A 26,136-nucleotide genomic window follows, 5' to 3' on the forward strand; every position below is an offset into this window, starting at 1 on the left:
CTTGCACCCCCGGGATCCCATATGGGCGCCGGTTCTAATCCCGGCAGCCCCGCTTCCCTTCCAACTCCCTGCCTGTGGCCTGGGAAGGCAGTCGAGGACGGCCCAAAGCTTTGGGAACCTGCACCCGCGTGGGAGACCCGGAAGAGGCTCCTGGCTTCGGATTGGCATAGTATCGGCCCGTTGCGCTCACTTGGGGAGTGAATCATCGGACGGAAGATCTTCCTCTCTGTCTCTCCTCTCTGTATATCCGCCTTTCCAATGAAAAAATAATAAAAATAAATCTTTAAAAACAACAACAAAAAAAAAATCTGTTTTATATTTACTTGTATTTACTTCCTATGAGTCAAATTCTCCTCAGTATCATCTCCTTACAGCATTAAGAACTTCCTTTACCATTTCCTACGGATGATGAATTCTTTCCACTTTTTCAATCCAAAAATTCTTTGTTTTTAATTCTCTACTGAAAGAGAAGTTCTTTAAATATAAAGAGAATTTTTTTCTCTCAAAGCACCATTCATATTTAACATATGGCTCCATTTTTTCCCAGTTTGCATGATTCTAGGTGGAAAACGAGAATTATGTTGTTAAGATTTATTTATTTATTTGAAAGGCTGAATGACAGAGAGAAAGAGACAGAAAAGGGGAGATCTTCCATCTGCCGGTTCCCGAAATGCCTGCAACCGCCAGGACAAGCTAAGGCCAGAATAAGGAGCCGAGGAGCTCCCCTCAGGTGACCCATGTGGCTGACATGACCCAAGTGGTTGCGTCCCAGGTGTGTTGGAAAGAAGCTGGAGTGCAATCACAGGACAGGTAGGACTTGAACCAGGTATTCTGGTGTGAAATGGTGGTGTCCCAAGCAGTGGCCCAATCATCCGTGTCATCACACCCGTTTCTAAATGGTAATTTTTGTCATTATTGCCCTTACGTCATGTGTCTCTTATTTTCTCCCTAAATTAAACATTGATTTTTCTTTTTATCTGAAAGAGAGAGAGAGAGAAATATGTTTGACTCACTGGTTCATTCCCAAACACCTGCAACAGCCCGGCTTGGCTAGGCCAAAACCAGGAGTCCAGAACTCCATAGAGGCATCCCGTGTGGTTAGCAGGGACCCATTACCTACTGTCTGCCAGAGGGTGCATTCCAGCTTTCTGGAATGGGGCATGGAGCTGAGACTCAAACTAAGCAGCCTGACTTGGGATGTGCTGTCCCAAATAGCATCTGAACCTCTTTACAAGGCACCAACCCCTTTTTGGTTTTCAAACATTCAACATTGGTGTGCCAGAGCTTGGTTGCTTTTGTACTGTTTTATAATCCCAAACTTTCTGGGATGGTCAGCTAGTAATTTTTAAAATCATGTTTAGAATTGCATGCGTTATTTTTAAAGGATTTTTTTTTTTTTTGCTCCAAACTTTTCTTCCTCTCCTTCTGCAACTCCAGCTTTATGTATACAAGATTTCTTAAAAAAAAAAAATTTTTTTTTTAAAGAGATAGAGACAGAGAGGGCTTCCACCTGCTGGTCCCTTCCCTGAATGGCCACAATGATTGTTTGGGCCAGATTTAAGCCAGGGACCAGGGGCTTCAGAGATCCAAGCACTTCGGCCATCTCATTGCTTTCCCAGGCACGTTAGCAGGGAGCTGGGTCAGAGGTGGAGTAACTAAGACTCCAACTATAATCCATATAGGATTCCATCATTGCTGTTAAAGGCTTAACGCATCCTGCCATAACACCAGCCCCTTGATTTCTTTTAAAGGTTTGCTTATTTACTTGAAAGCCGGAATTGTGTATATTTAGAGAGACAGAGAAATACTGAGAGATTTCTGGATATTGTTTCAAGGTGACTTCGCTGAGGTGCCATTTGTTTTTCTCAGTACTTTTTCCTTCCTGTTAGGATGGTTTCTATTGACTTGGCTTCAACTTCAGCAATATTTTTTTCTTTAGTGTCCAGGTTTCTCTTAAATCCACTTAGTACATACTTCATTTTCACTTCTAGAATTTCCGTTTAGATTTTTTAGGGTAGTTTTCTTCCTCTGCTTGGACAGTTTTTTCTGTTCACTTACTATTTTCATTTTGATATCTAAAATTCCTGACCATATTTATAATAGTGATTTCAAAGCTCTCATCTGCTACTAGCAGTTATTGTTATTTCCTCTGGTTCTGAGTCTATTTTCTCTCCCTAATGGCTCTCTCTCTTCTTCATATGGCTGGTAACATTGGACTCTGTGGTGGGAATTGTGGACACACATTGCTGAGAGTCTGAACTGGGGTATGTCCCTTGGAGAGTTTTGAGTTTGTTTTCTTGGGCAGTAAAAACAGGCTCAATTCAATGTTACCAAAGTTTAGATTAGGTTCATTGCGGGTAGATCTAAGGTAGACCATACTATAGGGATAAAGTAGCATAATTCCTAAGGTCAGACTTTTTAAAAAAATATTTATTATTGTTATCTTTTATTGGGAAGTCATATATGCACAGAGGAGGAGAGACAGAAAGATCTTCTATCTGTTGATTCACTCCCCAAGCGGCTGCAACAGCCAGAGCTGCGCCAATCCCGAGCCAGGAGCCAGGAGCCTCTTCCAGGTCTCCCACATGGGTGCAGGGTCCTAAGGCTTTGGGCAGTCCTCGACTGCCTTCCCAGGCCACAAGCAGGGAGCTGGATGGGAAGTGGAGCTGCCGGGATTAGAACTGGCGCCCATGGGATCCTGGCGCGTGCATAAGCAAGGACTTTATCAGTGTCGGGTACAAGGTTGGACTTTCTAAGTTTTAGTTTAATCAAACCAGGAGATTCATTCAGCAAGACCTTAATATGCTGCTTGCTTGATCAGAACAGGTGCAATGGCTCAATTGGCTAATCCTTCCCCTTCAAGTGCTGAGATCCCATATGGGCCCCAGTTCATGTCCTGGCTGCCACACTTCCCATCCAGCTCCCTGCTTGTGACCTGGGAAAGCAGCAGAGGATAGCCCAAATCCTTGGGACCCTGCACCCACGTGGGAGACCCGGAGGAAGCCCCTGGCTCCTGGCCCCTGGCTTCAGACTGGCCCAGTTCCAGTCCTTATGGTCAATGGGAAGATCTTTCTTTGTCTCTCTTCTCTCTGTAAATCTGCCTTTCCAAATAAATACAAATCTTAACCAAGAAAATATAGATGAATAAAGAGCAGGTGTCATGACTTGCAGAGTCTCCATCTAGTTCATGGCCCAGGGCAGTGCTACCTGTCAGGCATCGTGGAACTCTGGCAAGGTGTCTGGGGGATACCTCTGCAGCTTCCTGGTCTGGGCAGCTCTGACTCCCAGCCAGGCAAATCTCAGCTCCTTAGCACTCTCTATCGGTGACTCGGAGTCCTGCACTCAGTGCAGTCCTGGGCTTTCTGTGTAAACTCAACTTCCCTCTGCCGTGGTTTGTAAGGGATGCAGGCTAAACACTCTGGTATATTTTGCTCCTGCCAAGGATGGGGCTCTTTGATGTCCAAAGCCTTCAGTCAACTTCTATGAGCATTTTAATCTAGCTTTATAGCTGTTTACAGTGGGAGGTAAGTTTATTACTAGTTGTTCAGTCATGACTGGAATGCAAGAAAACTCTGAAACTTAAAAGGAGGGAGGGAAAGACAGCATGCCGGGGAGCCTTAATCCAAGTCATGCATCTGAGGCCATGGGCGTCTGAGATTCCAAGTTTCAGCTGCCAGCAGCTGGGCCGCTTGGATCTACCCACTCAGTTCTGTCTAATGTGGCATCAGGATGGGAACCAAAAAGATCTTCCAGCTCCAGCCACAATGGTGTCTTATATCAGACTCACCCACCTGCCAAGAACAGCTGTAAAAATTAGACAAAACATGGACAACAGCTTTGTGAAGGCCTTGGAGAACAGCTTCTTTAGGAAGGAACACCCTTCTCCCGGTAGCCGGGGGAGGGGACACATCAAGAGGGGCATACGGACCAAGCAGAAAACATTGCTCGTGCTAGACTGAGGACACAGGGTTGGAGTTCAGGGTTACCAAAGACGCTGGAAGGTAAGAGCAAACATTACAGAAAAGAGGAAGTGACAGAGAAGCAGCCCAGCTACCGCACACACACCTCTCAACTCACTGCCCTACTTTTAAGCAGCAGCTTGAAGATTGAAGAACTGAGCAGATTCTAGAAGCCACCACGTACTGGGGAGATAGATGGGAATTCAAGTTCTTTTAAGGAGGAGAGGTCTTGGCAAACACCTAGATTTCTACCCAAGTTCCCAGAGGGGTCACACCCCAGGAAAGTGTAAGAGTTATGCCCCAGGGTACAAGTGAAGTGCATTAGCCGGTACACAGCCTGAAACCAAGTGCACTCAGATGGGGTTTATTGAGGACGTTGAAGCCATAGGGCACAGGGTGGGCAGGGACTAAGAGAACCCTCATGGAGCTGTGGGCAGGTGGGTCACTTTATTCAGGCAGTGGCAGCACAGGTGACAGTAACACAACAGCAGCAACAGCCCCCAAGGGAGGCTCCTTTCACACAGGGTTACACAATCATGGCCATTGGCCAAGGAGCTACCCAGTAGGGAATACATCATCCTCACGGGGCTTGCAGACCCAGCGTATCCCAATGTATCCGTCACTGGGATTTACTCAGTTGTCATGGAAGTCCAGATAAGAAGACACAGCAGTATGAATTCTTAGCACTATTAATCAGTCTGCTTACCTGGATTTTCTTCAATGTGCCACGAGATAGCTCAATCTTGTTTTTCTGGATAAGAGTAACATCATCCGGATTCTTTCCAGTTTTATATTCAGCATGAGTCAAGTTAAAAAAACAAAAACAGGACAAATACCAAGAGAAAAAGCAGGCGATGGGAAAAGATCCACAGATGTTTCAGAAGTGAGTGATTTCAAATAGTCATAATTAACATGCTCAAGAAAATGGGGGTGGAGGAAGAATAAACTAGAGGACAGGTAGATAATTTTTAAATCCTGGGATCTATACAAATCAGAATAAATGGACATATGGAACTAACAACAATATCTAAACGTAAGAACTCTGGGCCCGGTGCGGTGGCCTAGTGGCTAAAGTCCTCACCTTGAATGTGCCAGGATCCCATATGGGTGCCGGTTCTAATCCCAGCAGCTCCACTTTCCATCTAGTTCCCAACTTGTGGCCTGGGAAGGCAGTCGAGGACAGCCCAAATCCTTGTGACCCTGCACCTGCATGGGAGACCTGGAGGAAGTTCCTGGCTCCTGGCTTCGGATTGGCACAGCATCGGCCGTTACAGTCACTTGGGGAGTGAATCATTGCACAGAAGATCTCTCTCTCTGTCTCTCCTCTTCTCTGTGTATCTGACTTTGCAATAAAAAGTAAATAAATCTTAAAAAAAAAAAAAAGAACTGCCAATATATATGGCAGGTAGGTGAGGCTTACGGATGGAAACAGGACAGGTGACGCAAGAGGGCGTGAGAGAGCCCTGTGGGTCAGAATTCTGCACTAGCCATGGCTGCTTCTATTTCCAGGTCTTCACCTGTGGCTCCTCTCCTCTCCAAAGGACTAATACGGCGGTCACCAACAGCCCTGAAGGAGACAAACAAACTCTCGGGAGGCCATTCAAAGCATAACTGTCACGGGGCTGCTTTGGTGGCACAACATGTTAAGCTTCCACCTCAGACTCCAGCCTCTCTTATCAGAGAACCAGTTAGGGTAGCAGCCACCCACTTTCCAGTCCAGTGCTTTACTAACGGACCTGAGAAGGCAGTAGAAAATGACTTAGGTATGTGGGCCCCTGCCATCCACATGCGAGACCCAGACAGTGTTCCTGACTCCTGGTTTGGGCCTGGCCCAACCGTGCCGCTGAGGCCAGTTGGGGGGTGGGACATCTCTCTCTCTCCTTCTCTCTTTCTCTCTCCCTGTATATATGTCACTCTGCATGTCAAACAAACAAAATAAACATTTAAAAAGGATAACACCTAAAAAAATCCTATGTAGGATGAATATAAAGGGAACCATATGCAGACACATTATAGTTGAACCATTAAAAACAAAGAAGAAAAAAATCTTACAAATTGTCCAAGTAGGATAAATGGGCACATTACGTTCAGTGGAGCCATTATAAGACTGTCAGCTCTCTTGGATGGAATCTGTGGACTGTGGAACGACATCTGTAAATGCGAGACAGAAAAACCCTGTAAACACAGATGAGTTTACCCAGTGAAAACATTCCTCAAAATGATGTCAAGTCAAAGATACTTCTGACAAACCAAGGCTGTTTGTCACCAGACCTTCGTTGCAGGCAATTCCAAAGGAAACAAAAGACAGAACGAATAACATGGAGAAACGATCATGAGGATTGACTATTTAAAGTGACAACGCATTCTTTTGTAATAATACACCACGTTACTCACAGCATGTCTCAGTGGTAGACAGTACTGTCTCGGATGTGACTCAGCCACCCCTCCCCCAGCCATGCTAGACCACCCAGAAGTGAGGCCCTCTCCCGCGGGCTCCCTCAGGCTCCAGGGCTTCACCTGCGGCTCCTCTCCTCTCCCAAAGCGACGGGAGAAAACCCCGAACCACACACGTGCTTCACGCAGCAGGGGCTTGTGTCTGTCATCTGTGTCACTGTGCCCTCTTGCAGCACGGTCAGACCTTGCGTGGGTAAGGCGGTCCTCGGGCTGCAGTTCCAAGGGGGCAGGTCTGCTGCCCTGCAGCCTGGCCAGGGCAGCTGAAGGTCGCCCTCAGAGGCCATGCTGGCTGAGGTTGGGTAGGTCTCTGAGCCACACCTTGGTACCCTGCATTGCTGGACCTCAACCACAAGCCATACGGCAGGGGAACTCAGCTCTCAGAGTCTGCGCAAAATGGGTGGCCAGGGCACAGAGCAAGTGCAGGGGAGACAGGGACTGAGGTGAACACCGAGGTTGCTTCCTCAATGATCCAAGAGTTCACCAGGAGCTAGCAGATAAATGCAGAAGCAACCTGGGCCTCTTAGCAAGCCAGAAACCAGGTAAGGTAAGCATTCATGCCTCTCTGGCCCATCTCCTTAACAGGCAAGAGTCCTGTCCACAGCTTCCCTATCTCCTTCCCTAATCTCCGGTTATCACCAGCCCTTGGTCTCAGGACTCCTGGCCTCCTTAGGACCACACCGCCACCTTGCTGGCAGCTCCAGGCAGTTTCCAACTAAAGTGTAGCTAGCCTGCTGGAGCGCAGCGACTTTGACTGTGTCCCGTGGTGGGCTCCATGCGCCATCTGGTGGCCATCCTCATTTGTGCAGACAGTTCTCCAGCAAGACCACAGGAGTGTTTGCCCTGGGATGAAGTACGGAATCACCTGGCTTCTAGCTGCAGGGCAATTGTCAGGATGAGAGCGCTGCTTGCCCTCAGGACCGATGCCACCAATGATAGTGTCAGCTTGATAAGGCCATCTTCCCATCCTCACCACTGTGGGTGACACCCTCTTCAACCAGGAACTCATACTGTGCAAGCTGTGTCTACTTCATGGGGGCTCACATTCCTGCATGGGGGCAGAGGTACACATCTTCCTGATTCCAGGGCCTCAGCTGGGACCTGGCTGGTTCAGGGTAAGGAATAAGATCAGATTCTGGTCCAAAATCAACATCAGGTTCTAGGTCACAGTTGGTAATGGCAGAATCACAGTACAAGGGCAGAACTTCCTCCTTGTCATAGGAGAGGCCAGATCTACCAGCTTGCTCTGTATGTGGCTCTCTCAACATGTGCACGCATGTGCACACACGTGTATCTGTAAATCCTGGGTAAGGGCCCACTGAACAGGAGCCATGCCTTAGCTGAGAACTTTGTTTTTCAAGCTCTAGAGGTATAGAAACCACCAACCTTCTCCCAGAGTTATGCTAATATTTGAGGTGTGAGAAAATGGTGAAAGCAATAGAAAAGAAACTGTCAATACTAAAGGCTAACACATGAAGAGTGACATCATGGAAGCTGTGGCCTGGAACTCAGCCATACTCTTTCCTGGTCAGGGATAGCGTGTGATTCTGCATGATGCGGCTGTGCTAGACCCTGAGTGATGTGGGTGAGTCATCTAGCAGGGCTTCCAGAAGAAGGAGCACCTGTCCTTGTGGCAGATCAGAGCTCTTGCCCAGCATCCCGCGGGGACAGAGGACAGAGCAAACAGGGCAGACTCAGGCGATGAAGTCTTCTCAAGTGACAGGGGGAGGGGTCGGAGCTACAAGCAGAGCTGACACCAGCAGGCTGGAGGGTGTCACAGGAGAGCTGGGGTCTTTGAGACAATGGGAGCTGGCCTCAAAGACCCCACTGGGGACTTGGGTTCCTGGTATTACGTGGTGGTAGTTTCAAGTTAGGACAGGCTGCTGCCAGCCCACATGGCAATTCCTACAATTTAGCAAAAGACGCATACTTTTTCACTTCCATTTGTTTCTATTTGCCAGGAGAATGATATGATGAATATGCAAATAAGCAATGTCTGGGACAGGCATGAACCCCAGGGCACACGCTCGGCTCACTCGTGGGTGGACTCATGGACACCAGCCTGGCTCCAAAAAGGGACATCTGTTGCCTCACACACTTGTCGCTACGTGCATTCATTTAAAAATAGGAGGGGAAGTGAGGCAGTGGGAGAGGAAGGGTGGCGCCAGGAGAATTCATGCTGAAGCTGTCATTAAGTGGGTGGTTACCTTACAAGGCAAGGAGTCTGCAATTGAGGAAAAGAGGTGTTGCAATGAGAATTCCGTGTCAGCTGGAACCCCAGAAGGACAGATGTGTCTGGGGGCAGTCACTGCTTTTAGTGAGGACAAGTGGGGCCTCATTCCAAAATTGGATTTCAGCGTGGGAGTCAGAGTGTTCCGAATGATGGCGGCGTGAAGGCACACAGCCCTTCCTATTTTGCCACCTCATTAATTTTTCCTTAACTATTCTTTGGCTAAGAAAACAGAGAGATGATCTGTTATATATGTGATACACTCGGACAGAACTGAGAGCAGAACTGGTGCAGAATGTCACAGGCCCAGGGCAAAGGACCACCAAGAACTGTCATGGTTGAGCAAGGTGGGTCTCTCACAGGTGATTTTGGGAATCCACTGGCAGTGGAAATTTCAGATCCTTCAAGAGACAACTTGTAGATTGGGCAGCCTAACAACTTGTACCCATGCACTTGCCTCCAGCATTCCTTACTTCTGCCCCTTTGGCCAGCAGGCTACATGAACCTCTGTCTCATCTTTGGCACTTGATCCTGTCCATTCACTTCTTCCAGTCAGCAGTCAGCATATGGAGGCAGCTAAGGGCTAGAGTGCCAAAGCAGAGAGACTCTCCATTCCTTCTTCTCCTGTTTCCTTTTTCTCTTAAAGATGCATTTATGGACCCAGTGTGAAGACTTGGCAGCTAAATTCTCATCTTGCATGCATTGGGATCCCCTATGGGCACTGGTTCATATCCTGGCTGCTCCACTTCCCATTCAGCTCCCTAGCTGTGGCCTGGGAAAGCAGTACAGGACAGCCCAAAGCTTTGGCATCCTGCACCCGTGTGGGAGACCAGAGGAAGAGGCTCCTGGCTTTGGATTGGCTCAGTTCTGTCTGTTGTGGCTACTTGAGGAGTGAATCAGCAGACAGAAGATCTTCCTCTCTGGAAGAAGCTCCTGGCTCTAACCTGGTATAGCACTGGCTATTGATGCTATCCGAGGAGTGAGACAATGGGTAGACGAAATCTCTCTCTGTCTTTTCTCTGCATAACTCTGACTTTCAAATAACTAAATCTTTTTTTTAATAGTCATGTTCAAACCTTTTTGTGTGTCTCATGAAGTCTCAGGTGACCTGCCTCTGGGACACCTGAAGCTTTACCTGTTGATACCTCCCCAGCTTTACTCTCTGCTCCCTGATGTTTTGACAATGCCCGAAGCACTATTATCCCTGCAAATCCGACTGTCTGAGTAGCAGCAGAAGTCCAACACCCAACAGTTGTCCTCAGGCTTCATTCCCACCCAGCCCCGTTATGGGTGTAGAGCTGAGAGGGATAAAGGAGAGGGAGGTGCTATTGTGTGCATTAACACAAGCAGGGTTCATAAGCAACACCCTTAGCCGACTCCTGGGCTTCTCCGAGCACTTGCAACAGTCCAGTGCTTCATGCGCGGGGTAGTGGGGCGGTGCTAAAGTTGAAGTCTCTAGGCTGTGTGAAGCCTGCCTCAGGCCTGCTGGGTAATTACACCCCTCGAAGAGTCTGGGATGTTTTACGGGCAGCACAGCCTGTGCCGCCTCTGTCGTTGCGGGTGGCGGAGGTCCACTGGGGAGACAGCTGGGAGGGAACTGGCAGCTATTCTAGCAGCCTGACTTGGTTTGCATCGAACACGTAGGTTCAAGGGTTGCGGAGGAAGGACAGCCTCTAGGGGTGCCTTTGACCTTGCCCATGACTGGACCCACAGGCTGCTCAGAATTCTGTCAGATTCTTTTCCTTCTCTGGCGCTTAGCCGTAGCCTGAGAACCAGACTACCAGTTGGACAGACGCTGCTGCTTGCAGCATCAGGGCCTCCACTAGGTGGCCCCACTCAAAGCACACCTCCCAGGCCCTGGAGCGGATCGGAACTGGGAAACACCAGTCTTTCCTTAGTCCCCAGAGAAAGCTGTGTTGGGTTTCTGGCTGCTCCAAGGTGCAGTGGACGGCTCTGTGCTGAAGATGCTGAAAGGCTCAGATAGACGCTGACCTGCACAATGCCCTGGTCTGGGGAGCCCTGTTCTGGAAAATTTCCTGGCAGGTCATGTCCTCGTAATCTCTACCAAGACCTGCAGTTGCCAAGTGGTTGCCAGGGTTTGCAAGAGTCTTCAGCAGACAGGGAAACCTCAGTGATAAACATGGAGCAGACCCTCTCCCCTCTCCCAGGACAAACAGGGCCAGGGCAGGCTGAGGAGGCCCTGTTGAGGGCAAAGGGCCGTACCCCACTTACATTCCCATTCTTGCGGTTTTACCTGTTGATTCAATACAGATGCTTCCCCTTTCAACTCCTGGGGGGTCTCCAGATATTTCTCCAAGCACAGATGAGTCTGTGTTGGTTCAAAAAGCACTGGCCAGGGATGTTGCCTAGGGGTAGAATGAAGACGAAGTTACAATATCCTGGCTATGCCGAGGCCAAAGATCATAGGCAGTACCTGGTCTTTAGTCTATAAGACTGGGCCATTTTCTAAATCTCAGACACATAGTATCTATCAATAGCTTTCAGCAGCTGGGAGGAGATAGGTCTTTCTCCCCCAGACAAGGCAGGCCTCCGTTCTTTTTCCCCACTAAATAGAGCCTCTCCGACATGCATGGATCTGGAATTACCAGTGATCAAAAAATGTTTGTTGAGTGAGTGCATGAATAAAACCGTTATGAAGATTTGGGGGAGTAGCTTTGTTCAGACAATGGACTGGGGGGAGAAGGGGTGTGAATTTAACAAATTTGGATGTATGGCTATGCAGGAATGAGTGTGAGTGACACACACTGATGGATTCAGCGAGCTCTATCAGAAGAGTCTGGGGCCTCTGCTCATTTAAGCAGTTTTTTCTCACTGTTTTCTGTCTAGGCTGTAGATGCCAGTCCCGTTCTAGAGCTGGAGTCGCTGTGATGAACAGGCAGTGTGACTCCATCCACGAGGAGCAGTGCGGCCATGGTAGAAACTACCTCAGGTCAGGCCCAGAGAAGGCTCCTACAAGAACTAGTCATTGTGGGATGTGGTATCCAGGTGGGATAAATAACACACTCAAAGGTACGCGGCCTGAAAGTGCCAGAAGGAGCTAGAGTGTTAGTTTGAAGCTGCCCATGATGAAAAAGTACATCAAGACTGGGGAAAGGAAGCCGTGGTGGGATTTGGGAGGACTGAGGCAGAGGAACACCTTTGAGGTTAATAGATGGAAATGGCATGATCAAAACAAACAAAATATTTTAAAAGAGCTATTTATGTATTTGCGTTACTGAGATAGAAGAGGAGCAAGCAAGAGAGAGAGACGTACATAGATCTTCCATTCACAGTTTCACATTCCAGATGGCTACAATGTCCAGGGATGGGCCAGGTCAGAGCCAGGAGCCAGGAGCTTCATCCGGGCCTTCCATATGGGTGGCAGGGACACAACTTCTTGGGCCATTTTCTGCTGCTTTCCAGGGACCTGGATCAGAAGTGGAGAAGCCAGGATTTGAACTGGAGCACATAAGGGAATGCCAACATTGCAAGCGGTGACGTAATGTGCTATGCTACAATGCCAGCCCAAAGAACCCTGTTGTCAAGATAACCTGCCTGCAGAGTGGGGCTGAGTGGAAGCAGTGGGTCTTATCCAGGTGAGAAGCGGTACCATCCTGAGTTTGGCATGTGAGAGCAAAGATGGAGAGAAAGAAGAGGGTGGAGAGTTACCCTCCAGGTAAGAGCTCCAATATGAGCATGCACTGGGGGTGGGGTGGTGGGAAGCAGTTGGGAGACGGCCATTTTATTTCTTGAGGAATAGAAAATGCATAAACAGAAGTTAGGGTGGTATGGGGTGAGCTATGCAGAGATGTTTGTTTTTGTCAAACCTGTCGTTGGACTTGCCCCAAAAGTTGTAGCAGGGGAATTCCCACACAAGACTTTTCCAAGTTGTCCTGTGATGGGGGCCAGTTGGGATTCCAGAGGAAGGAGCACCAAATGTGGGAGTGACCAGCTAAACGCTTTTATTAAGGGAACTTTCATACAGAGAAAACTGCAAAAAGACAAGGGGTAACCTCCCTCGGTACATCTGCCATCTGGGGGTCTACAAGAGCACGGGTGAATTTGTCTCAGCGTTGGAGATGACTTCTTTCAGTGTTTTGGGCAACAACTTAAATGCCTCCATCATGCCTGGGGGATCAAGGCCACAGCTTGGGTTCAAAACTGCAGAGAAAAACAAGCACCTTGCTGAGTCACTTTGTATCTGTCAGCCAGGAAAACCATGGAGGAAGCTGGGAAATGCTACAGGAGATGAACGTGCTTACCCAGTCGTCCCAAAGACAAGGCTGGGATTACGGGTCTGATGTGGTCCTGGCTAGAGATGTACTACTGGGTTCCCACATGTTCAGCCTCAGTTGAGGGCATTAGAGAATGTTGAGTTAGTTGACTGGTGGTCCCCAAAAGACACATTCTCCATCCAAACGTTGGACCCTGTGAATGTGTTCTTTCAGGAAAAAAAAAAAAATTGGAAAAAGACACAGGTCATAAGATGGGCTCATCCCAGACCAGGTGGGCAGCCCTGAACCAAGTGCCAAGTATGCATGTATGCATGTGTGTTTCTATCTGTTCATTTAAGAAACTGAAGAGAAGTCACAAGGAGGCAGCCATGTGAAGCTGGAAGCTAAGATTAGTGGATTTCAGCAGACGCCAAAGAAGCTGGAGGAGGAGAGGAAGGATTCTGTCTTTGGAGGTTTTGACTTTTTGGGTTCCAGAACTGAAAGAGTACACTTACCTGGTTATATTTGTATAACCCTCATTCAAGGGAGAGGGATTCGATTGAGTCAGGCACTTCCATAGGGATTGTAGGTGTCTGAAAGTATGTCTTCTTTCTTCTTAATTTATTTTTATTTTACTTGGAACTGTCACAGAGAGAGGGAAGGAGAAATAGAGATCTTCCATCCGTTGGTTCACTCCCCAAATGGTTGTGACAGCCAAAAACGGGCTGGTCTGAAGCAGAAGCTTCCTGCAGGTCCCCTGCGTTGATGCAGGGGCCCAAGGCCTTGAGCCTTCCTTTGCTGCTTTCCTAGGCCATTGGTAGAGAACTGGATCAGAAGTGGAGCAACTGGGACCAGAACTGGTGTCCATATGCATTGCAGGTGGAGGATTAGCTTGCTTTGCCACCACACAGGCTCCTGAAAGGGTATCTTAACTGCTGTGCCCAAAGCCTGACCCATTTCTGTGATTTTTTTTTTTTTAATGTGCCCAGCTTGTTGCAACTGGTTACAGAAGCTGTAGTGGCGGGCAGGTTTGAGCTTTGAGGAACCCACAACCTTCACAGAGCACTAGAAAGCAGTTTAGGCAGAGGTGACCAGAGAGGGTGGTAGTGAGGGCGAACCAAGGAAGGCGGTGGTCCCTGCTGGGTGTCAAACTCTGTTGTGGAGGGCCTTGGCCAATGTGAACTGAAGAAAGGCCGTAGAGGGTGGACGTGGCCCAGAGCTTGCTGAGACATGCTTGGGGTGGTAGTTGGGCAGTTTGAGAGGTGACTGCAGGGTCTGGGGCGGAAGCTGAGGTAAGGACAGAAGGCTCCGGCGTTTTGCTGTGAAGGAGAAGGAGGCAGCACCTAAGGCTTGGTGGGTCAGAGGAGGGTTGCTTTCCACCCCAGGCTCACAGGAAAGAGCCAGCAGCAGTGCCAGCTCCTGAGAAGGGGAAGGGGCTGGGAAGGACTGGGCAGCCTGGGGGCGGCTTCTGCGCCCCCCGGGTTAGAGCAGACACCAGCTGAGTGTTAGCTGTGGCATGCCGCTGATGCAGGCAGGAACGGCAGCTGTTCCCTGTGTGTGGTGTGTATTTCTGCCTGCCCAACTGTGCCATGGGGAATATCCACGCCGGGTCTGGGCTCGGCTCCCTGATGAGATTCTCAGGCCGGGTTTCCCCTCATTCATGAGGAGGCAGGTTCACCGAGCAGGCGTGGGAACGGGTCTGGCCGCCAGGGCCTGCGGAGGTTCGGGCATCGCTGCCTTGAGCTCCTGCCCAGCCTGCACCGGCTGGACCAGGCGTCGGGAAAGGGTTTGGGCTAAGCAAAGGTCGGCGCGGAGCAGGCTGCCGGTTGTTGAGGCCGCTTCAGTATGTAGCAGCTTCTGGCTCAACACCCAGGCCCGCTGAGCAGTGTCTCAGCCTCAGCCCGGGCCGGTCTCCCTTTCCCCTGTCCTGATCTTCTTTCTCCACAAGTCTGACCCTGGTCACCCTGGTCCCCTGGAACCTGGTGGTGGTGGGGAAGGGGCCCTTGTACCCGGCAGGGGTCCCGCCGAGGAAATGGGCACGAGCTGAGGGGAGCCCGCGGACAACCAGAGACGCCCTCGCGGCGCCGGGCCGGGCGTGTCCCTCTCCAGGTTTCAGGGGCCGGCCGCGTCCCACAGGTGGGCGCGCCTGAGGAGGGCCGGCGGGCGGCGTACGTGCGGCGCGCGGCGGGCGGCATGAAGGGCGCGCGCCGCCGGCTGCAGCTCGCCCGCCCGAGGCCGCCGCGCCCCGCCCCGCGCCCCGCCCGGCGGCCCGGCCTTCCCGGCGGCGGCGACCCCCGCGCCAGCTCCGGAGCGGCGGGGCCAGCGGGCGGGCCGACTCGGGGGCGGGAGGTGTGGACGTGGCAGCGGCTCAAGCGGGCGGAGCCGGCCCCGGAGGGAGGCGGAGCCCCAGAGGGGGAGGCGCCGAGCGGGCCGGGCACCGCCGCAGGAGCTTCTGGAAACGCCGGGAGCGGCGCGTGTCCAGGTGAGCAAGCCGCCTGCTGGGCAGCCGGGCCAGCGGCGGGGACCGGGCGAGCCGGCGTCTCTGGGGTGCATTTTGCTCCCCCCACCCACTCTTGTGGGGCGCCGGGTCGGAATCAGGGGTTGGCGCCACCCGCCATCCGCAGCGAGGTCCGTGGCACAGCCCTGCGCCCTTCGCCCGGCTCCGCGCACCCTGGGTTCCTGTCCCGCCCGCGGCCCTTTCCCGACTTCTTGGGCGGCGGGGTTAGCTGCGTCCTTCCTGCCGGTCGGGCCGGGTGGGGCCATGTCAGGCTCCCGGAGAGGGGCCGGCCTGACCCCATCGGCCTCCGCAGTTAGAGGCGGGAGCGAGGGAGGCTGGGGCAGCCCGGGCACGTCCGCCTGTCCCTGGGGGGTGGCTTGACGTGAGCTCCTGAGGAGAGGCCGAGAGAGTCCCTGGTGCCCTTGGATAAGCTGCTGGCTCAGGGCATCGGCTCTCCCCTCCAGCCAACCTTTTGCGTCCCGCATGCCGAGTCTTCACTGCCTGGAGACTTGTGATAATTGGTTAACTAATTCAGCGAAGGAGGCTTCTGTGTGCCAGAAATTGCCAGAAGTTGCTGTTCCCAGTAGGGCTGTGGACTGGAAGATGAGCAAATGCAGATACAGAGCCAAGTGGTGCGTGCCGTTCTGCAGGGAGCACAGGTTGTGGGCTCCTGGGAGAAGACTGGGTGTGTCAGACTGGAGGGCTTCCTGGGGGAGGTGACTTGTGAGCTGCAGAAGGATTGGGGGTAGCCTGGACAGATCAACAACCCATCTGAATGGGAGCCAACCTGGGTGGTCTCAGTCTTTGGTGGCACTTTAGTGGAAGTGAGGAGATGGGGAAGGGGCACTTCAGGGGCTTCCTGCTCAGGATCTTGTCCACAAGAGCCTGAAGGGGCGATTGCTCGGAACCCTTTCTTCCTCAGATACTGCATCTGAGGGGGTTCCCTGGACTCTGTACCCTGAAGGTGAAGTAGTACAGTGGAGACTGTTGTCTTTGACTCCAGTGACACTTGGGCTTCTCGATGCAGACCACCAGGAGCCTGGCAGGCCTGGCCCTTGGCAGGGAAATCACAGCCCTAAGAGCAGAAATTGGGGGGCATCACTCTGTAAGTGGCCCAGTTTGGCAGAGACCCTCATCCACCCATGAATTGCCAGGGTGTTCTGCCAGCTGCTGCTTGTTGTCAGCCAGTATCCCATCGGAGGCAGCAGAGTCCCTGATTCCATTCTGTGTTGAAGGAACCAGGATTTCCTTTGACTTGGGGTTCAGCTGGTGCCACGGTTGACCGGGATGCTGGCTCTTGCTTCTCCGGGGCCAGACTCTATTGATTTCTTCCCCTTTGAGGGGAGAGTGAGCTTTGCATTCCTCTCTCCTGAACCTGTCCTGTTCTCACATGGCTGGGCATGTCCATTGTGGCCCTGCCATTGAAGTCATGTGGTGAGGAAGGGGTGAGTTGCCTGGGGGCCTGCTGTTAAAAGTGCTGTCCTCAAGGGTCACTCTCATCCTCGGAGGGCCTGCCAGGCTCACCCAGTGACAGCTACACTGGAGCGTTGTCTGATTTGTGATAGGCCCCGCCATCCTGACACAGGCTCTGCAGTGGGGTGCCCGAGGAAGACCTTGCTTCACGGTTGGCTTAGTCTGGCCATGGCTGAGCACTGTTCACTCCTGCCTAGAGGGTGCCTGGGGCTGCTATGAGGGAGGAGGAAGGGAAGGTGGCTTCTTGCCCGTGGGGCGCTCATAATCTGAGATTATAGCTTTATCCAGGTGGCTGTCTGTGTGCCAGGGGAGGAGCCCAGCATGTGGGTGCCCATCAAAGCAAGGGACTGCATGGGTGCAGCTCTGAGGAATGAGTGGATTGGGGCACTTAGGGTCTTCTCATTTCCTGGCAAAGCCTCCCTTTTGAGTTCTGTCCTCCCACGTCCTTGGGAGGGGTCTGAGAAAGCCTGCGAGGCCTTGGCTGATTTGTGGCCACGCTGGCTGATAGTGTGCCGAGGCCTGGAGGGTGTGTCCCTGGCTCCCAGGATCTGTCGAGATTTTAATCTTATACAGATGGAGATTGGCAGGAAATGCTGGGATGTAGGCACACGCAATCCCAGCAGAGTGCTGGAGTGAGAGCTAAGTTTACAGAAAGTTACTGCATCTGGCAGTTTGTCCTTTTGAAGTGCCCTAAAGTGGGATCCCAGCCTCGCGGAGTAAAAAGGGCTAAGTCCTGTGGTTGTGGTTTTTGTGTTGGGACATGGGGTAAGGGATAGACAGTCTTATTCTCAGAGCAGAGAGGAGCTGGTGTTGTGGCATAGTGTATGAAGCTGTTATAGTTGTGTCCCAGTTGTTCCACTTTTGATCCTCCTCCATGCTAATGGCATGGGAAAGCAGCACATAAGCCAAATATCCAGGCCTCTGCCACCCACATGGGAAACCCTGAAGGAGCTCCTGGCTCCTGGCTTCAGCCTGGCCCAGTGCTGGCCCATTGCAGCATCTAGAGAATGAACCAGTAGATGGAAGATCCCTGTCTCTCCGTCTCTGTAGCTCTGACTTTCAAAATGAATTTTTTAAAAAGAGCAGAGAGGAATGAAAAGTCTGGAGTAGCCATGCTGGAGCCCATGCAAAGAGCTTTTGTTGGCTTGATGTCGTTGCAGGGCCGAGGATTAAGTGTTTGGATGTGTGTGCTCCAGCTCGGATAGGCCCTGTCTGAGCCTGGTCACAGGCTGACGCCTGCCCCAGACCTCTCAAGAGGTGCTTGGTAGAGCCTTTGCTGTACCTGGCACGTCTGTGGACCAGAATGAGGCAGAGCCAGAGGCTCGGTACTTGTAGGAGCCTGGAACAGCAGCAGGTCAGAGGCGCAGAAATGCCTGAGACTCCAGAATGTTGGCCCAACCCCCTGCCTTTTGCAAGAGGACTTTCTTGGTGGACTTTAGGGTGATTGGCCAGTTCCAGGGTTATCTGACAATGTGTGTGGCGTGTTGCACCTACCTCGTCTCTGGAATTAAATGCTTTGTGTCTCCTGCCACTGCTGGGACACGGAGGTTGTCCAATTTCTGCTTTATTCTTGGTTCTTGCATCTGTACTGTTTGTTCCTATGGAACCTGTTCCTCACCCAGGGATTGCTGACTTGGGGTGGACAGCTGGCCACCTTAGGAACACTACTCTGCTGCTGCCTTGAGCAATCATGCCTAGACATACATTGTGCCTGGTGCCAAGCTACCTGTTAACACCTTTTACTCTCATTCAGTCTGTACAGTAATTACCTCCACTAGAGAAGGTGACAAAACCTGGAGGTGAAGTTGGATCTTGAATTTAGCTCTGAATCTTTCTGAATCCAGGGTGGGTGTGCCTGTCAGTTTGGTTGCATTGCCTTGTCCTGAGCTGGGCAGACTGGCTGGTGTTGAGTGCTGTGATGCCAGGGTGGGAGCAAGTGTCTTTCAGAGCCCAGAACACCGTGGTGATGTTTTCCGGGTCCAGTGTGCTCCCTTCCCTCTGTTAGGATGCAAAGAAGTCATTGTGAATCTCTGAACTAACCCGTGATGAGGTTGTTAACCTGGGCAGGCATGCTCTTCTAGTGCCACCTGTGACTCCCCCGTTTGGAAGGCCCATGCGTGACAGGTGACAGATACTACTGAGTAAGATTGGATGGCAGCAGAGGGTGTTTGTGGGTCTGAGTTTTGGTCCTGCTGTTGATTTGTTGTCAGGTGTGCAGAATACTCACTCAGCCTCCTTTTTCCCTTTTGTGTATCTACCTACACAGTACGCCTCTTCTCTGGGATTTCGCTGTCTGCAGATCCAGATACATACACTCAGGAAGTTCCAGAAAGAACTGATATAGGTGTTTTAGATGCTTTGGTGTTCTAAGGAATGTGATGCCATCTTGTGCCATCTTCCAGGTCATGAGTCACCTGCAGCATATGCATGCTGTTTACACTTCACACTGTTTCAGTCATCAGATTCCACTGCCATGGTATTGTGGTACTTAATGTTCAAGTGAATCTTGTTTGACTTCATTACGGCCCCAAAGTACACAAATAGTGATGCTGGTACTTTTATTACAACATGTTATTGTAATTGTTCTTCATTATATGAGTTATATGAGTTCTGCTTCTCTTTTACTGTGTGCCTGACAAATTAGATTTTATTGTAAGTATGTACAAACAGGATAAAACATAGTATGTGTAGGCTGTGGCACTGTCTGTGGTTTCAGGCATCCTCTAGGTGCTTTGGGACATGCCCGATGGATGAGGAAGGACTGACTACTGCATCAGACATAGAGGTAATGATCCAGCTTACAGGGCTTTGGTGAGAATTAGATGGTAGAAATGAAAGCTTCTTGGATACATCAATTGTGGGTATCTTAGCAGGAAACAGCCTGAGGCAGAACTTAAGTGTTTGATGCTTTACGGGGAAGTGTAATTGTAGGACAGCCAGGGTGAGGTAAGAGAAGTGAGGTGTAGGAGAACGAGAGGCAGACGGAGGGTGGAGTGTTATCAAGCTGACCTGTCCGTGCAGGAGGCCCTGGTGCCCAGCCTTGTGGGATCATGTTGTGCTGTTGCCGTGGAAACTCCATGCTTCAGAGCAGTGCATTGTGGGCAGCTCAGAAAAAGAAGTTATTCTCTTGCCTCCTCTGTCTTGCTTCCTTCACTGGCTGGCCTTGCCTCATGAGGAGTTAAATTCTTCCTCCACCCGCTCCTCAGTGGTGCCCGTCTCTGGCCACTGGACAGGCTAGGCAGGTACTTCTTGGGAGTCCAGAAGTAGTGGGTGGAGCTTGCACAATCTCCTCACTGAGCTGGAAGGGGTGGGGTCCAGGAGACAGGTGAATTCCAGATGGCAGTCAGGCCCATGGCCCATGTTGGCATTCAGACTGTGTCCTCTCGGTTCTCACCCAGGCTGCCACAGTGCTGCCAAGAATGCGACGGTGGCTTTTGCACGTTGATTTCCACAGGCTTCTGTGCCACTTAGTTGTGTCATCCCTGACGTAGGACACTGGTTTGATGGTTCCTGATTGGGGAAGTGGAGGTCATCACGTCTAGATTTCATTAGCTTCTTGGTGAAGGAGAATTTTTTTTTAACATCAAGTGGAAAAACAAAAGCAGGAATGGTGAGACCTGGGCTGGAGAGAGTAGCAAAGCTGGGTCACACCAGAGTCCGAAGGACTTTGTGGCCTCAGGAGTCACGACTTTATCCTGATGGCAGCGGGCAATCCAGAGAGGGGCTGCCTGCAGCCACCCTGTGCTTTGTAGAGCAGGACTGGGGAAGGGTAGGCTAGGGGAGATGGGCAGAAGACAGTGGAGTGGGGACCAGCATGGCTGTGGAGGACTGTGGTTGGAGGTGGAATCAGGGAAAGAGAGGAGGGAGCCTTTCATACTTGCGAAGTGCCCGTGGCAGCAGCCTGTGGCCCTGAATGGACATCCATGTGCTGTGATGGTGGAGCCTGCTGGGGCCCCTGTACGGCTTCTAGGTTGAACCACAGGACCTCTCAGCTCTGCTGTTGTGGAGCTGGCTACAGCACTAGGAGGCAGGACTAGGGGGTAGGAGAGGCTTGAGAGGAACAGGCCAGGAGTCTTAATTCTGGCAGGATTTGCCTCCATCCCCCAGCACCAGCCACCCCAAAGGCAGGCAGACTGTTGTTGAGTGCCAAGGGAGACCCACTTGTTCTCAGTACACTCATGTTCTGTTTCTGAGTTATTAAATACATGGGTAAAACTCGACCTACTGTGTTTGGATTGAAGAACGAGTTTGGCAGAGGGTCCTGCCTGGTGAGGTAAGGGGAGAAGCTAAGGACAGCACTTGCTTGCAGCTGGAAACATCTTTTTGTAGCCATTTGGCCAGGCTGTCAGTGTCCTTTCCAGAGAGCATGCTGGTTGTATGTCTTGGAATTGCTGCCGCCCTGTGGGTGAATCACTGTCGCCGGGGCGTTGGCAGGCTCTATAGGTCCTCCCACGGGGGTCCTGACTGGGGCTGCCAAAGTCCCTTTGGAATCTACTTGAGAAGGGCCCCCTTTGTTTCTCTTACATTTTAAGCATGTTAGATTGCTGTAGAACTAACTCGGTGGAAAGATCAGAAAAGCAAGCACAAAAAAGGAAAGTAAAATTACTTCACCAAGATGTAAGTAGCTGTGTGCCTGTCTTCTTACACATGTACACAATCATGACTTTTCTTTACTGAAGTGAGAGTACGTGTTGTTTGGGATCTGCTCTGGTTACTTTGTGATATATCAGGGTACTTCAAAAGTTTATGGGAGGCAGAATTAAAAGAGAAGTTGATTTTTGTCCCAGAGGAATTTTGAGATCTATGCATAGCTATCTCATGGTATACATTCTCCTTGAACTTTTGAAGACCTTTTTATCCACACTGTATTCATTTCTGTGTACTTTTTAGCAGTCTGTTGTTTCGGGGAGAGATGTAAAGCCTTCTGTTGCTGTTCCCTGGTCTGGGTTGGGGGTCTGGGGTTGTACCTGAGATGAAGCTCAGTACAGATTTTCTTCTTGGGCTTGTTGTTTCAGAAAACAACAACAACAACAACAGGCCTATTCTGCATGGCATTCTGAGATTGTACCTGAGAGGGCTTTTGGCAGCGCTGACTGCTTGCTGGGGACCCTGGGCAGCCACCGCTCTCCAGCTCTTCTGGGTGTAGATGTGAGATAGAATGGGATTGGCCCTTCCCACATTGTGTGGTGCAGTCCCTCCTGGGTGCTGCCTCTTGCCCTTAATTAGGTGAGCTTTCTGGGTTGCGGGCCTTTTGAGTTCAGGGACCGAGGATCTGGAGAAATGATGTGGTGCTCTGTGGTGCCCCGCCTGGGATGGCAGTGTGGAAGAGCAGTCTGGAAGCAGCTTGTGGGGGGACCCAGCTTTCTGGGCTAACAGATTCGCCATCCCCCTCTCCCACCAAAGCAGGCCTGTGCAGCCCTGGGTAAGTTATTTCCCAAAGGCCATCTGTGATTGTTTGGGGCTCTGCTTGCAAGATGGGATTTGTGGATGGACTGTGTCTAAGCCAGACGGTGCATTCCAGAGAAATGACAGCTGGTGTTCATGTAATGAAGAAACCTGGCTGCTTTCTCCTGAGTCTTGTGAGGTATAGCTGAGGCTGTTAACAACAGGGTAACTCCAAAGAATGCAGGAGCTGCTCCCCTGGACTGCCCAGCTGCTCTCAGAGGAAGTATCCAACCATAAATGGTGACATCCCAGGGGTCGTCCTGGGACCAGCATGTCCTCCCAGCACGCCAGCTCTGAGAGCAGTTAGCTGGTCCCTGACTGTCCACAGGTTCTGCAGTTTTCCTGTTCTCCTCCCTACACACATATAGGTGCTGTGCTGAGCTGTCCAGTCTGTGAGCACACAGAGGGCAAACACCTACCCCTTTCATGAAAGGGGCCATGGAACCAGGATTAGAGGCTTTCTGGAATCTTGGAGAAGATGGTGTGGTGAAGCCCGAGAGCAGGCCTCTGTCCAGAGCTGGGAGGGCCTGGGCCTAGTTGTGCCTTCCTTCTTGTAATGATTTTCTTTCCTGTGTTACCGTAACTCCATAATGACCCCCTTAGCTTTGTATTCCCCATCCCGCAGCAGGTTTGGGTTGGAAGGTAGTTGTCCTGTGTGTCTCTGGTCTGCAGTCCCTGGCTTGTGACAGGCGCGCTGTTGGCGCTGCAGCCTTGTGGCAGTGGCGTGACACGTGGCACCACAGACCATTCATTTACTCTCTTGCTCACGGAAGAGCTCATTTGAGGGTGGGGTTGTGGTCGGCTGCCTCAGAGTCCAACGTGGAGCCACAGTGGCTTAGCGTTTCTTCTGAATGGGTGGGATATAGTGGGAGTGACCCTGGGTCCAGAGTACCAAGGCAGTCAGAAACTGATGAATGGGCATTCATTAGGAGCTCAGGCTTGGGATTCTGTCGAGCCAGACTGGTATTTTGGGGAAGCATTTGTATATCCTTTATTTTCCTCTAAGTAAATTTCCACTTTAGCACCCGAGTGGGACTTGACCGGGGTGGAGCAGGAAGAGGGAGGGCAGACTGAGCTGGGACCCGGATGGGTACTGGTCCTCTGGCACGTTCCGGGCCACTCGGCTGAAGCTTCTGTTGTATACTTAGGTCCACTGCCAGCGAGGCCTGCCCCAGGCTGTGTCTGCTGCCCTCAGAGCTGTGTCTGGCCATCTCTGGGCTCTTGAGAACACAGCTGCTGGCCTCTTCTCCAGGCACAGCCTTGCCTGAGGTTCTGGCTCCTTCGTTTTTTGTATCTCAGGTGCCTAGCTCAGTGCCTGGTCACTGTGCTTCTTCAGTAAATATTTGAGAACACACAGTGTCTGGCCAGCGAGGACAGTGTCTGCCCAGGGGCCTCAGGGCAGGAAGAATCTTGTTGTCTGTCCTGGTGTGGTGCCCCCATTGCCATCTCTGTGGCTGGTGTTGACTAGCAGGGACCAATTTTATTTCTCTTCTGCTTAGACATTTGCTGTTAACCTCTGCTTGAGCTGGGGCTTCCAGAGTGTGTTGCTAGCTACTCCTGGGCTCCCCTCCTATAAGCAGGATCTGGGTCCCCAGCTCCTGGCGCATATGTCAAGAGTTAACTTAGGAAGCGACTAGTAGTCTGGAAGTGAGAACGAGAACAGGTGGGCCAGAATTTCCAGCTGATGGTAACCAGAAAGTTCAGTCGTCTCATGCTGTAGGTACTTGGCAGGAGCAGAGAACATGGGAGCCTCTCCCTAAGCATACGGTTTCAGAGCAGGGCCAGAACTGAACATGCGTTACAGGCTCACGCCTTCTGCTCTTGCGACTGGTGCTTCTAAATAGCTTTTACAGCTTGTGTGAGGCAGGCCAGGATTGAGATGTGTCTGGGGGTGTCTATGTGTATGTGCTTATGTGTGTGTCTCCTCCCCTGAGAAGCTGCTGTCTTTTCCACTGTGTAGATCAAGTGATTCTCACTCACTGAATGTCCTGCTGGTACCCCACTTTTGGTGACCATGAAGCCCCTGGTGTCCACATTGCTGGTGGCCTGGATTGCTGTCCTGAACTGCACATGGGCTGAATTCTTCACCTCTATTGGTATGTACCAACAGGCTCGTCATCTGCCTGATCAGTCCCTGGCCCTGCCTGAGACCTTTCTCATTGAAGTAGATTGAGGTCACCCCCTGCCTATGATCATTTCTGGAGAGAATGGAGCATGAGGAACTGTTCTTCTCCTTCACACCCACAAACTCCATCACCACATCAGCTCCTGATAATTTGGATATTCTGGGGGCCAAATGTCTAAGTTGGACCCTCCTGCCTGACTTGTACTGGCTTCTTGGTTCCTCTGGTCTTTGGCCATTTTGCCCTGGACTAGTGGTTCTGAGTGAACACTCCAGCCCGTTCTTTCTCACTTGAAGTTTCACAGCCCCTGGGATGCCCGTTTCCCAGGGACTGGCCAGCTGACTAACAGTGGGAGAATGAGTTTTGGGATGTCTTCCTTGAGTTGTTGCTAGTGCATTTACCCATATATCGTCTCTGCCTCTCTTTTTCTAAAGTTGGGGGCCAGGACCTATGATTCCCTTTTTTTTGCTAGATGCCTTTTAAGTCCAGGTTCCCAAGACCCTCAGAGAGGTGACATGTCCTTGGCCCAGAAACATGTCTGTGAGGGTGTTCTCTTCTACCAGACGGAGCTGCACTTCCCTCATCTAGTTCTCACTACTCTGTTTCTCTCCCCCGCAGGGCATATGACTGACTTGATCTACGCTGAGAAAGACCTGGTGCAGGCTCTGAAGGAGTACATTCTTGCGGAGGAAGACAAGCTTTCCAAGATTAAGAGGTGCACCACACCCACCCTGAGCTGGCCACTCTCCTCCCAGGACACTGTTCAGGGAGTCTTTAAGGGATTCACTTGAGGGTGACATGGGGCAGACCTGGAAGTAACTCATGCCGAAACTCCAAAGGAACTAAACACACAAGCTAAGGATCACTCCCTGCCCCCCTTCAGTTTAAGACTTGAAAAAAAAAATTCACATTGAAATTCCTGGCTCTTACCCAGGTTAAGGAGCCAGAACTAGAGTGTGTGTGTGTCTGGGAGGTATCTATATTTATGTATTTTTTAAAATTATTTATGGATGAGAAGGGTCCTGGCTCTCACAAGAGAAGTTACCACAGATCAGAACCTTTGTCGATGGCAGTAACAATGCTCCCTTTCCTCCATTCCACAGCTGGGCCAGCAAGATGGAAGCCCTGACCAGCAAGTCAGCTGCTGACCCTGAGGGCTACCTAGCACATCCTGTGAATGCCTACAAATTGATGAAGCGCCTGAACTCAGACTGGCCTGCGCTAGAGGACCTTGTCCTGCAAGACCCAGGTGCAGGTGAGGAATGATCAACAGGTTTTGTCAACCATGTGTTGGTGGGGTTGTGCCTGGGTCGCTGCGTCTGAGCCCGCCTTGGGGTTCTGTGTGTGTATTTGAGTTGGAAGCAGAAGTGTGTATCTTCCGCCGTGGACCCATCAGTCCATTTTTTCATTCCATTCTCTGTGGAGACCTGGCAGTTGACTGTCCTTGTTTCTTCCTGTTCAATAATAATTGTTTCTCAATGCTTTTTTTTTATTTCTCCCTTTTATCAAGTAATGAGATTTTTAAAGATTACATTTACTAATACACGTTTTTCCTTAAAAAAGATGTTATATTTATTTGAAAGAGTGACAGTGAGAGAAATATCTTCCATCCAGTGGTTCATTCCCCATATGTCTCAATGACCAGAACTGAGCTGCTCTGGTCTGAAACCAGGAGTCAAGAGCTTTTTCCAGGTCTCCCACATGGGTGCAGAGGCCCAAGCACTTAGGCCATCCTTCGCTGCTT

At 50.9% G+C, this 26,136-nt stretch overlaps 1 protein-coding gene across 1 annotated transcript in view; it reads left to right on the forward strand.

The window, feature by feature from the left end:
* The first annotated feature begins 15,277 nt into the window (after positions 1–15,277).
* The window catches only part of LOC121167519 (prolyl 4-hydroxylase subunit alpha-2), a 31,066-nt gene continuing 20,207 nt past the window's right edge, over positions 15,278–26,136 (forward strand). The window contains exons 1-4 of the mRNA XM_040996975.1: positions 15,278–15,336; positions 24,230–24,365; positions 25,011–25,107; positions 25,496–25,647. Of these exons, the coding sequence (XP_040852909.1) occupies positions 24,284–24,365; positions 25,011–25,107; positions 25,496–25,647 (331 nt within the window). The 5' untranslated portion in view covers positions 15,278–15,336; positions 24,230–24,283. The remainder of the gene's footprint in view (positions 15,337–24,229; positions 24,366–25,010; positions 25,108–25,495; positions 25,648–26,136) is intronic.

This window comes from Ochotona curzoniae, unplaced genomic scaffold, assembly GCF_017591425.1.
Source record: "Ochotona curzoniae isolate NIBS_2020 unplaced genomic scaffold, NIBS_Ocur_1.0 patch380, whole genome shotgun sequence".
Classification (NCBI taxonomy): domain Eukaryota; kingdom Metazoa; phylum Chordata; class Mammalia; order Lagomorpha; family Ochotonidae; genus Ochotona; species Ochotona curzoniae.